The following is a 12,952-nucleotide window of genomic DNA, read 5'->3' on the forward strand; positions in this document are numbered from 1 at the left end:
AATTGCAGTCTAAGCAGCATCTTTCAAAATGGATCATGAGAAAAAATGCTGTGTGAAGGCATCACTGGGAAGCAGGAGGGAAAACAAGACCTCTCCTGAAATTTCCAAAATCAATTTTTACTCAAAAAACTGAGAGAATGTGCAATTTAGAAGTCAAATAGAGTTTGGATCTTATCTTTAATTGCACAACTGAATGTAATTTCTTCAATGGTGGATTTTAGCTGTTGATTTCACACTGCTATTATCTACTGAGGTATTTACAGGAACCATTCCTCACCACCTAATTCCATGCCCAACCCTTTCACTGATGGGAAGCCATATCTACCAGTACTGACAGTGAAAGGGCACACTTTTCAGTCACAGGGCTGCAAGTCCCAGTCACCAGGTGAAAGAAAATAGCAAAGTACAACCCACAGTTAAAGAATCTTAACATTCAGGAGAAAGATACAGTGAGGAAAAGGACTGAAGGACGATGATATCAAAATAAAAAATGGAACAGGTTATGGAGCCAACAAACCCTTTGCACTAGGACTAAAATTTGGGAAGAATATTTTGAGCACCCCTGTCATAACAAAATGATCATGTTTGTCTAGGTTCCGCTTGTCTTGCTTATTCTCCCTTGGGGCTTTGCTGACTGAATAAAGCGTCTCCAGGTTCTGTGTGTCCACAGTGACACCAGCAGGAGAAGAAAAAGGCACAGATCTTGCTATAATTTCTCCTCTGGTCAACTCAACTCACTCCAATATACTGTTTTTCCTTACTCTAAATCCTTTCTTCACCCTTCTTACTTCCCTTGAGTTTCAAAAAACCCTAAGTTTAAAAAATATCTCCTATTTACCAAAAAATGTTCATTGGCTTTAACCAATTTCCAAACTTCTTCTTAGAATCATGCTCTTGTTGCTATGGAAACTAGATATCAAAATTCCTCTTACAGCACACAGGATTTTCCCCCCCCAACAATTACAAAAAGAATTGTCCTCATGTGAGCTCCCTTATCTATCTTTACAAATAATAAATTGCTTATGATGTTTTGAATTGACCTAAACAACTGGGAAAAAAAACCACAATTCTAATCCATGTTCAACACTTCCTCCTCCACACATAGAACTTAAAGGAAAGCCTTTCCACTTTAAGTGAAAACTGATAAAAATTAGTGTTGGAGTATACAAAGAGCATTATGACTTTACAGTTTTTTGTAAGCCACTTAAACTTGCATGCCACACAGATCAAAAGTAAATGTAAAAGTTATAACGGTTGATCAAAAATGCCTTTTGTTGTAGATGTGTAAAAGTATAAATGGAAGACACATTAATTCAGGAACATTCCAAATGCTGAAGAAGCCTTTTTTTTCACCCTCTATAAGGTTCTCCAAGATGAACTTATTAAAGTGCATGAGCTCAGCACAAAGCGGTGACCCGAGTACTCCTGTCCCAATAATACCCCAGAAGTTCCACTGGGAAGAATCCATGGATAAATCACTTTCATGTCTGCAGAAATCTTCACCTTATTTCATATAATGGCGAAAGGGAGAAACATACTAAAAATAGAGCACCATTTTCCTCCTCATTAACTTTTTAATCTCAAAAAAGTAATTAGTAATATGACATTATTATTGTTCTTCATTACATTCCCACTGACTGAAGCATTTTCATGTTTCAGTTGAAAGATCAAAGAATCTGAATATGAAGGTTGTAAACTGTTTAAATACTGCAGAACACAGGCAAAGCAGCTTAGTCATAAATGGAAGTTGATCTGAGCTGCCTCAAAACCATATTTTAAAATTCATCAGCTTCCATATAGACCCCAACTGTCATTAAAATTTCTCCACCTTGTCTTCTTCCTGGACTGATACCTTTGCACATGCTGTATGGATGGCTCTTCTTTGCTTGTTACGCAGAAAGAGCAAACATAACTGGAGGTTCAAGTTTCTGAGCAGGAGCTGGCTGAGCACACAGGTGAGAACATTTACAGATCAGTGACATCTATTTCAGGAACTGAGGTTTGACAGGCAACCTGTGAGAAGATTTCCTGTAAAGCTGCCTGTACCAATTCTTTGGGCACTCTCCATACCGACAAGATACCCAATTCCAACAGTAAAGTGGAAATCCCGCTTCAGGTACAAAACTGACCACTGAGAAAAAAACAATCTGCAATGGAGTCTATAAAAAAGCAATTTTCACTGTACTAGGACTCCTTAACTACTGAGCACTTTTCTCCAGGGCATGAGGCTTCTTACGGTGCATGAGAAAATGCCTTTATAAAAGGCAGAAGGAGCAACTGATTAGTCTTCCCCTTCTAACAGATGAAAAAAGATCATCATAAACAATATATGCTCATTTTGCCCACTGAAAACACTAAAGCAGCTTTTTATTTTATTCCAACTGGGAAAAAATTTTGAGTAACAAGGCCCAAAGTTATAAGAAACTAATAGTGGAAAGATGTTACATACAAAAATGTATGTAATTTTTGTGTGTATATATATATATACACAAAAATATATTATACAAAAATATATTATACAAAAATATATATACAAAATAGATACTATACAAAAAAAAATCTACTGAGAAGAAAAATGAAGCAAGGCACATTTGCATTTAGCAACAGAAAACCTCAGATTTAGTTAATTCTGCATGTGAGAGATGGTAACACATCTATCCACTGACCTTAAGTTGCTCATCCACTACCCTTGTGACTTCTCCAGCCATGGATTCAAGCGTCTCTTGGATTGGATTGGAGAGTGAACCATTTGCTCCTGCCCAAGAAGCTCCACCAAGGTGATACAGATTCGGTAACAGCTGTAGGACAGGAAGAGTATCTTCAAAAAACAGGCTCATCATTGTCTTCAAACCAGGACAAACTGCAGGAAATGTCTTCAGCTAAATCAAAGTCTTGACAAATTAGAATTGCATTATCAATTTAAATACTACCTATAGCTGGTCATCTGAAGAAAATACTCTTTTGTGACACTATTATTCTCACTGCCCAAAAACAGAAAAGCTGCAAGCACAGAGACAACTGCTCTCAGCATTTTCCAGCAGGGAAATTCTTACAGTTTTGGAGTTCTTAGCATCCCGCATCAGCCGCTCCGCACATTTGACATCCTCCTGTACAGCATCCACACCACAGTTTCTTAAAGAGTTGAGATGATCTTGCACTTTTACACATATTCTGTCAATCATCTACTTGAACAAAAGAAATACAAAAGGTAAAACATCAGAATGTTGGTCAAACACAACCTTAATCCAGTCCAGGTAGAAAATCAATAGTAGCAAGATGAGATTTGCAGTGACAATATAACAACCTGGGAAGGCATGATAAGACCTTGGAAGTATGTCAATACTATTGAAGGAAAGAACTGCATCTCATAAAAACACCCCCAAGCATTGCAAAAATAAATAAAACTGAACTATCAGGAAAAAGAAATGCTGTGGAATATTTCCCCCACAGTAACCTCCAGGATAACTGCTAATAATCAACAACTTATCCTATTTAAATGTTACTCTGGTTTTTGAATCAAATTTAATGCTGAAAATGTTGTTGATATACCCAAGACTAAAGTCTAAAGGTCTCTGAATCTTTAAGAAGTTCAGACAGTAAAAGAAAGCTCTGTCACTACCCATTCAAAAAACACTAATAGCAATTTTTTCAGTCTAGGCAAAATGCAACTGCACAGGCTTCTGCAGTATTCTTTCAAAATGTAAATATTCCTAGTTGCAAGGGAATTAAAACTATCAAAGCAGAAGTTTCCATCAGACATTTCACAGTGGGATAAATTGAACTTAATCTGTACCCGCAAGACAATTCACTCAACACGCTGCAAATGCAGGGCAGGTGGTATATCTGTATCTTACAAGACAAACCACTAAGGATGCCTGACACATAGTCAGCTTTGATTAAGATATATGAGGCAGGGAGATAAAATAGTTAAAAGTCTTTATCAGCCCACTTAGCATACATTAGAACTGGCTATTTGACATCTTGAAGCAACATCTGAGTACACGCACCATCATATCAAGTCTACAGCTCTAGCATCTTGTATCATTAGCAATGAGAACTGAAATAATTTCACAGCATGCTCCCTTTCAGATCCACATGACTCTTGCTCATCAAAGGGTTTTGGGTGGGTATTTTTTTTACAAGTACAAAAAGCTAATTAATTATTAGACAGTAGAAAGTCTCACTGGGACATCTGGACAGGAAAAAAAATACACTCTGGGAATAATAATGCAATTTTATCATACTAGAGAGTCTTTTTCAGGTCTCTTTTAAAACGGTTTTTAAAATCCATCCTTACTGTACACAATGTAATATTGAAATTAGTAACTTTATTTCAAAATAATGATAAATTACATTTCCTGAAACTTAATGTATATGTGGTGTTGGAGAAAAGCACAACTAAAACCAACAAGCTACAAAAACCCCTAAACTTATTTCATATAGAGATTATTAACTTAGGGGGGAAAAGTGGCATTGGAACAGAAAAATTACTAGAATAAAACAACTGCTCTTGCAGTTTTTAGTACCAGTGTATCTCCATATACCATTTTCTCTCTCAAGAGGTTAGAGTAAAATTTCAGGTTCAAGTAACTAAACACTGTCTCATTAAATTTTAATAACACAGGTAGAACATAAGCAAACCAAACTGTCCCTGCTTTCAGTAGCAGTTTACTCAGCAATATCTTGAGTCTTTCTTTCTCTACATGGTACCAGTGCATTGAAGACCTTCATCTCACAAATGCTTGGCTTCCAAATATATTGCCATTGATTATTATTATTTCTTGGGAAACAGTATAACCCATGAGGCACATCTTAAAACTACTCAGAATGAGAGAGAACTTCCTCCCCAAGCAGATTTTAGGCACTGAGATATCCATTAGTAACAAATTCTCACCTGCTGAGTGGTGCTAGTGACAATGCCTTGCTGCAGCCGATATGCTTGCTCTTGCAGGTACTTCCTGGTCTCATGGTTACGAAGCAAGTAGTTTTCTATCTAAAAAAAAAAAAAAAAAAAAAAAGGCAGAAAGAAAGGTCAGATTAGGAAGCTGATTTGACTCTTCATATTGTAATTTCAATTTTGCTGCTGTGTCAGAATTGGGGACTGACAAGAAAAGCTGCTTAATTATTTGTTAATCATCTGCAAACTTTATTTTGTGCACCTTGGTGCTTAATAACATCTACAAATACTAATTCACTCACAAACTAGTGAAACATGGTTAAACATTGTGCTTTTGCCAGTATTTTCTGAAAGTGTATTCTATTTTGAACAATTTAGCAAGTTATGCTGACAAAGGATTAGATCCTGGTCTGAGAAATATTTGAAGGGACTCTTAACTGTTAGGTGCTGTAGAGATCATGATGACTCAAGATATTTGATTCACTTCTTTTAGATGTCTTTGGCCTGCTGCAAAGACACAGATTTCAGTATATCTGAAGAGAAGCAGTATATCTGAAGAGAAGAAAACCCATCTAAAAGTGTCTAAGTGATAGTGCAGCCTCAGTTCACATGCTGGTTAATAAAAGCTAAGCAGTACAGAAGTACTCTTTAGAGACAAGTGATTCCTACTTACACACCACCACAACTGTCACCAGCAGTAAGCATCCACCATCAGCCATCTTCATGGCACACAGAGTAATACCCCTCACCCTGCTCTATCAAACTTAGTGAAGCCAAAAACACCTATTAGCAAACTGTTCAAGGTTCATCAAAGGTGATGGATCTGGTCTGAGAGAGGAGAGGAAAGGATGAGTCAAGTGGCCAGCAGGTTGTGAGGCTGAGATCAGTGAGGATGGTTGCCTCTAATGTTGCAGCAGCAGCAGCAAGAACTGCAACATCTGAGCAAATCCCTGGGTTTATCCAGTTTGCCCACCCCAAACCAAGTGTGCTGCAGAGACACCAGAGCTCGGGAGGGTGGCTGCTGTGTCCATCAGTCAGTCAGTGCCATTGTCCTGGCACCAGGCTCAGACCATGCAGGGAGGCTTGCATCCCTACCTGTAGGAACCACCTGTGTTGTGTTCACAGCACCACTCCTGACACTGATACCTTTTCTAAGAGAGAACTTCCTTGTGTTGTGTAAAGAAAGCCTGAACCACACAGTAAAACAAACTCAGGGTTTAACAGTTTTAGCAACTTTATTATGAATAAAAGGAAATGCTCTTTGTACATAGTGCCTAATTAACACATAGAGTTTAAATCCCTGTGGCCAGAAGCTTCCCAGTGTTTTATTTTTTCAGAAATGCACCTACCAGTCTAGATATGAGCTTGGCCAATTATATTAAATGAGATGTAAGAAATATGTTCATCCCTCATGACTCAGTTTTCTAAAAGCAGAATTTAGATCATTTTCACGCATCAAAGAAAAAGATACTAACTACCAGCATTTCTCCCTGTAATACTCAAATTACTGAAAATAAGGAGCATAGACATTTGCTTTTTAATCATAGTTATCTGTAAGAACTATTTATAAGGTTTTTTATGGCCTCACCTTTGCTGAAGGAAAACTACTCATTAAAAAGATGTGAAATGTATGCTTCCTGATTGAGCAGGAGGCTTGTTTGGAGCTTGCAAGATTTACCATATTAAAACTCAGCTGGGAGTTTTGTAACTCGTGCGAGTGGAACAGCTACAGGTACTGTCAACACCTTTTCATCCAAAAGAACATGCTGGTGCAGTTGCTTACTTAGGGCAACACAGTGTGTGAATGTTATATGTACAGTATAAAACACAGGCAGTAAACGTATTCATCCTCCCTCAAATTAAAGAGCAACATTTGTCTTGTACAGAGCTGATGGCTCTTTTTATGCCAATATAAAAATGTGCACCAGTAATTCTAAACATTCCGTAATACCCACAGGCACATATGTAACAAACATGCAGTTCCTAACTCTCCCTTTCATAGTTAGGCACACAACAATACCAGGTGTAGCTTGCATTTTTTAAATTATGATATTCAGGCACTACACCATTGCAATTCCATCAGCCTTCATTCTCAGCATTCTGTGAAATAAAAAGCTCTTGCAGCCCTTGATTACCATGTACATGTCTATGCAAACCAAACAATCCTTGAATCCAGCACAGAATTCTCACTCAGCCAAGCATGAAGTCTCAGTCATTTAAAATTACTATATTTTTGCTGGTTTTATTTCTGTTTGTTGGTGGCATAAGCAATACCTTTTGCAGGGCCTCTTCTGTTTTCTCAGGGTTTGTTTTGAGTGCTTGGGAAGCATCATTCATCGGTATAGGCATGAATCTCAATGTGTAATTCCTAAAGAAAAGAAACAAATGGATGGTGAAAGTTAATCTAATTACTGTATCTCTTTATAATCACTGTGCTTCTTTAGGAAGAATAAAGAAGAGAGAAAGAGAGTGCAGAAGAGAGAAATAAAGTGCATCCAGCTTGTCTGTGGAAGGTACTAAGAATGTATTTTTCACATTTTAAAGTGGAATAGCTGGAAGCATACATGCTATTTTTTACTGCTAATTCTTCTTTACTACTAGACAGAGGGGTAGATTTTGAAAAGCAGTTACATGGTCGATGCCCACTGGCTGCTGATTAAAAGCCCAGCTTCCCTCTGTACCAAGGTTAGATTATTTTCATGTATCTGAAGAGAACAGGGAGCATCAGTGCCTGCTGGCAACTGTATCAGATCTAAGACTAAATGGAAATATTCCGTAATAGATAGCAACTAAGAGACTGAGTTTTAGAAATTTACTATTTAATAACTTCTTGTGTTTACAACAATTTGAAGACACTTGCTGAATTTTTAATAAAAAGCTGACAAAACAATCGTATCATCTCCACATTGCTTTATGTAAACAATTGTTCCCTGCATTTTCCTTATTTGCCTGCAAAATATTTCTGCAGCTTTGTCCATCTGTTGCAATAAGAGATTAAGGAGAGGAGTTTGGTCCTGAGTCAAAATTATATTTCAACTCTGAGAACAAACTGACTATCATGACACAGTTATATTTAAAACACTACCTACAGTGGTATGTCCACACACCTTCAGATTTGGATAAATGGGAGGGAAAAATGAAAAAAAAGAGCAGGAAGTTCTTAAAACCTGGAAATTATTTATTCTTTCTGTTTTCAATTAATCCTTCATTTCCTGCAAACATCTCTTTCTCCTCCTTCTGCAAACATCCCACTAACCGTCTGTTCCTATTCCATCCAGAGCTACACAAACATGTTTGGAATCCTCTATTTTTGAGTACTTTAAAGTTGGCAATTTCAGTTGAGTCACCACCATTGATGACAGTAGGCCACTCCTCACTAAATGCACTAACTCCCAACAGCAGACACCTTATCTAGCATGAAACTCCAAGCTTCTTCCACTTCTTCTCCCATCAGGTGCTCGGACACATGCAACTGGACCATTCTCCAAAGGGCAGTGTGCTCCTGAACTGCAAACACACTGATTCTTTCACTGATATTACCCAACATTTTACTTGAAATGATAATGGAAGACTTGTATGCTTCTTCCCCAATGCAAACATGGTGATGTATAGCTGTCAGTGGCAGGCAATGTCCCTCTCCTTCCACAGTGTCAAACTGTCTACTCCCTGAATCAGAAACTTAACTCTTCTTTCTTGTTGTCTTGTCCTTCAAAAGAACATTGCAAACTATATGGACCCTGCTATGTGTCCTCATGTAAAACTAACCTGTGCATAAATGGCTGTCCACCACCATGGGGAGAATTTTCAAATGTCAAAGATACTGAGCTCACAGACAGATAATTACAGAACTTGCTGATTGCCTGACAGGTGGGGTATTTATTCAGGTTTTTTTTTTAAAAAAAGAAGGTAGATTTCTAAGGATCTCTGCAGTTGTTTGACATTTAATACATCCCATTCACTGAAATCTGTAATTGCCAGCTCTCATGCTAGCAGTGATATGCTAAATTCAATTCAATTTAGTCAAAGGCTTAGTGCACCCTCTCTCACACATATGGACACACAGAGCAAGAGGAGAGCAAATTAAAGGTAAGGAGATTTCATTGACACACAGTCATAGAGGCAAAACTTTAGAAGACCACTACCCTAAGGAAGGAAGGAAAGCCTCTGCATTTGGGTTGCTTTCAGACACACAGTATTATTTTCATCTAAGAATTAACCAGCCCTTAGGGGAAAGCATCAAGAATTTAAAGCTCACTTTTCTACTTTATCATTATGCTTTGTTCTTCTCTGTTTCCTTGAAGTCTAAAATATTCCCCCATTCTTCTTTTTATTAAAACTCCACTTATCTCCTGTAAAGGAGTACGCCTTGCTACAAACTCAATAATCCAGTCATTTCCTAACACATCAATATACTCAGCAAAATACTTGTGTTTAAAGGACATTAAATTTCAGAGAGGTGCTCAAAGACTGTAAAGGATGTCCCAAAAACAACTTCTTCTACAGACAACATGTGTGACAACAGTCCTACATTTCATCACATTATTTCCCCTGTAGTAACTTCTGATCCACACACTACATATGCTCTCTGCTGCAGTGGAGATTTTACTTACGATTTTTGTAAAACCAGGAATAAGATCATCTGTTTTTCACGTCAGGGTGTGTGAATTTCACATCACAGCTAAGAGAAGAATTCACAGCATTCTTCCTCAGTTACAAACTCTAGCATTTCTCCTCAGATATTAGAACTTCAGCTATTTCTTCAGTCAGTCCATACAAAAAAAAGTCTTTCAAAAATGAACATGAGACAATGCCGTAGAGTCCTGTGACAGAGGGGCCTCTAGGCTGCAAATCACATTTACCTTCATATTAAAATTACAGAGATACAAGACCCTGCTTAATGGCCAAGCTGAATAGGATGCCCACTGCTCTCAAATGCTCTCCTGAACTGACACCTATAAGAGACTCTGCAGAAAATCTTCTCAGCACTTCACACCATTAAGTCTGGGACATCCTGGAGCAAAATCTTCCAACAGCCATGCTCCTGGAATTCCCTTGCAGGAATAACATTTTCAAACAGCAATAAGCAGATGAAGAAAAGAGAGAAGTGCAAAGAAAAAAAATCTTCCAATTGTTTCAGCCTGTTTTAAGGTCTGTTACAAACCCCCCTTAGCCTCTAACCCATACTACTAAAGTCTACCTTTTTTCTTTGTTTTGTGGTTTGGTAGATGACTACTTTTCTTAAGATGGAAATAACAAATATCCTCAAACATCTTCAGTATATTTCATTCCATTTTGAGCAATGGTTCTGTTCTACACAATATTGATGGGTTCAGGTATTTTTAGGAAGCATATGGCAAATAATGTTCTCAAAATGTCTTCAAGACAGATTGTTTACAGCCTAATTGTTTTCAGCCGGTACTGACAGTCCCTCTCTTCCCGTTTAAACTTTTGTTGCTTGAGGCTTAGTTTGTGATGTTATCAATGTTTTTGACAATTTAAAAATGTTTAAGGCAACATACAATGACCTCAGCTTCCAAGTTAAATAAATGAGATGTCACCCTGAAAATTTACAGTGTCACATAATTAACTGTAGCATTTCGGGGGTGTTTTTGTTTAGATTACTGGCTTTTGCCTCAGGATCCCCCCCACTTCTCTATTTACTCATCCAAACACTTCAGAACAGAGAAATAAAGCTGATGCTAACCAGAAAACAAGTGTATTTCTTTTTCTACCAGACTTTCCCATGTTATTGCCCTTTAACAGAGAAATGTCTGCAAATTGACAAATAACCTTTATAAATTATTATTCACTACTATCAATGGAATCACTACAAATCATTTATCTGATTTCCCACATCAGCGCAACTGAGTTCATCTCAAAACCAAGTACATAAACTACAATAGTTTCATAAAACAAGTAATTTAATAAGCTCTAGCCTCATGATCCCGACAAGGGCTAAGATGCTCCCTTAAGTAGTTATACAGTTTTACAAGACATCTTGTCTGGAACCTAGCAATTGTAGGTTACACTCCCTTTCTAAAGAGAGCCTTTGCTCCTGTCAGAGGGACTTAATGATGTGAAAAAGCTTCAACTGCTGCTTCATTTAAATCTGTATTTCTTCTCTCTTAAGAAAAGTAATAATAAAGAAATGTGATGGAGATGGAGAGAGATGAAAGCAATTTAACATCTATCACTGGTAATGGCTGCATCTGTGAGTAAACTCATAGAAGCAAAATGACCCAGACCACAGCAATTGCAAAGAAAAACTGCAGTTCCTGAGATCCTCACTATTAGTTTCAACTTGCTAGGGGAAAGAAAAGAAGTCAAACCACAAAGGCCCACTTCAGTAATTTTCTGTTATTATGTACAGCTTCATTTGCTAGAATAGAATTTCTGAACACTATCAACACAAGAGTATGAAGAAAACGAAAAATATTACCAAATTCAGAATTTTAATGCTAAGAGGAGAACTCAAGGACCTTAATGCTGATAGCAGAGTATGGATGAAAGAGCCACAGAGCCTCTTCCCATCCTTTTGAAGGATGTGAAGTCATGAATTTTCCTTTAGATTAAACATCCTGATGCTTAAAATTGAGAGCACTCAGCATGTTCAAGATCATATTGACTGTGGTGAGAACTGCAGCTGCTCAGATCATTCAGGATCTTTGGCCTCTTCATCACACATTCAATTACTTGAGACTTACTTTTCCAGTGCCACAGCAATGTCCTGGAAGCCCTGGGCAGTGATGTTATTCTTGTCCCATATTACAGTTCTGAGAGGTGGTGGGAAGAGGAAAGAAAAATGTAAGTTAAACAAGAACCACCAAAGAAATCTATAATGAAACTTTGCATATTGAAATAACACACTGCTGAATATTCAAAATTGCAGAAGGCAGCACTTTATAAACTTGTATTTACTTATATGCGAAATCCTTCAAATGACAGAAATTACGGACAAATATCCAAAATCCAGTCTCCCTTACTTTAAAGGGGACTCTACAGTATTTTCCATCACTAACGTAAGTACCTTACTTTTCTAAAACACAATTAATAGAAAGATTTGGACATAAATTCCTGCTTTTTTTGAGGAATACCATCAAAACTGAAGTTTAAATGTCTGCATTGCAAGACCATACTGAAAAAACCAGAAAACTGCAGTAAGTGGTCAATCTCTGTTCCACATGGGTAATGTATATTTTCAAAAATCATGCTGATCAGAGGTCAAAATTTGCAAGCTATTACATTCAACTCTGCACTAGGCTCATCACACTGCTCATGTGACTCCACATGCAACACAAGTAGCTGCCAATATAAACCATTAGGTTAGGTGCATAAATTGTAGCTCTTTTGAATACACAATAATGATAAGAGTGATCAAGCCTTCCCCTCCTCCCCCAGTTCAGACCACTCAAGCAGACTGCCTGGCAATTTACAAACACATGTTCAAAGATCTCATTAGCAGGCAGAAGAGACAGACAAGCAGATAAATCTTGCTTCTGCTAGAGCACCAGTTGTAGCTGTTATGAAAAAAAAAGGGGGCACAAAACCAAACAAAGATTTCTGGTGTTTAAAAGAGAAAAAAAAAAGATAGATGGCATGCTTTCACAAGTATTGACATCCTTCTGTTGTTGCAGAATTATCCCTCCATTTTTTAGATGAAAGGTAAGAAAGAGAGGAAGAGAAATTCTACACTCACTCTGCAAACATCAGATATACTAAGGGTCAAATCTTGAATATTTTTGCCACTGGAAAGTGTGTTTATATTTCTACCTGGGTGTCATTTTACAACATTTTTGGCAGAGCCAGTTACCATTGCATTATTCAGTCTGTAATCACACCACAGACTGTGGTGACATTATGTCAACTGTGACATTCAGCATACTGTGAAACGTTTCAGTCTGCCACCCTGAAATGCATCAAGACTTTATTTCTTCAGATATTGTGGTCATTTCAGGTTAATACATTCAATAAACCTAAGCCATCCCTCCAGTGCTTTCTTGACAGTTTTAATATTCAGTTCAGGCATAGTAACACAAAGGCCAGAGGATCCCTGGC

The 12,952-nt window shown here is 37.6% G+C and overlaps 1 protein-coding gene across 2 annotated transcripts in view; it reads right to left on the bottom strand.

Moving 5' to 3' along the window:
- CARMIL1 (capping protein regulator and myosin 1 linker 1) overlaps window positions 1-12,952 on the bottom strand; it is a 191,666-nt gene that overhangs the window by 48,176 nt on the left and 130,538 nt on the right. For both annotated transcript variants that reach the window (XM_066328029.1, XM_066328021.1), the window contains exons 22-26: window positions 11,602-11,670; window positions 7,172-7,265; window positions 4,895-4,993; window positions 3,054-3,182; window positions 2,667-2,798 (exon numbers count right to left, since the gene is read on the bottom strand). In XM_066328029.1, coding sequence (XP_066184126.1) covers window positions 2,667-2,798; window positions 3,054-3,182; window positions 4,895-4,993; window positions 7,172-7,265; window positions 11,602-11,670 — 523 coding nt within the window. The remainder of the gene's footprint in view (window positions 1-2,666; window positions 2,799-3,053; window positions 3,183-4,894; window positions 4,994-7,171; window positions 7,266-11,601; window positions 11,671-12,952) is intronic.

The sequence above is a fragment of the Sylvia atricapilla genome, chromosome 1 (assembly GCF_009819655.1).
Source record: "Sylvia atricapilla isolate bSylAtr1 chromosome 1, bSylAtr1.pri, whole genome shotgun sequence".
In the NCBI taxonomy this organism is placed as follows: Eukaryota; Metazoa; Chordata; class Aves; order Passeriformes; family Sylviidae; genus Sylvia; species Sylvia atricapilla.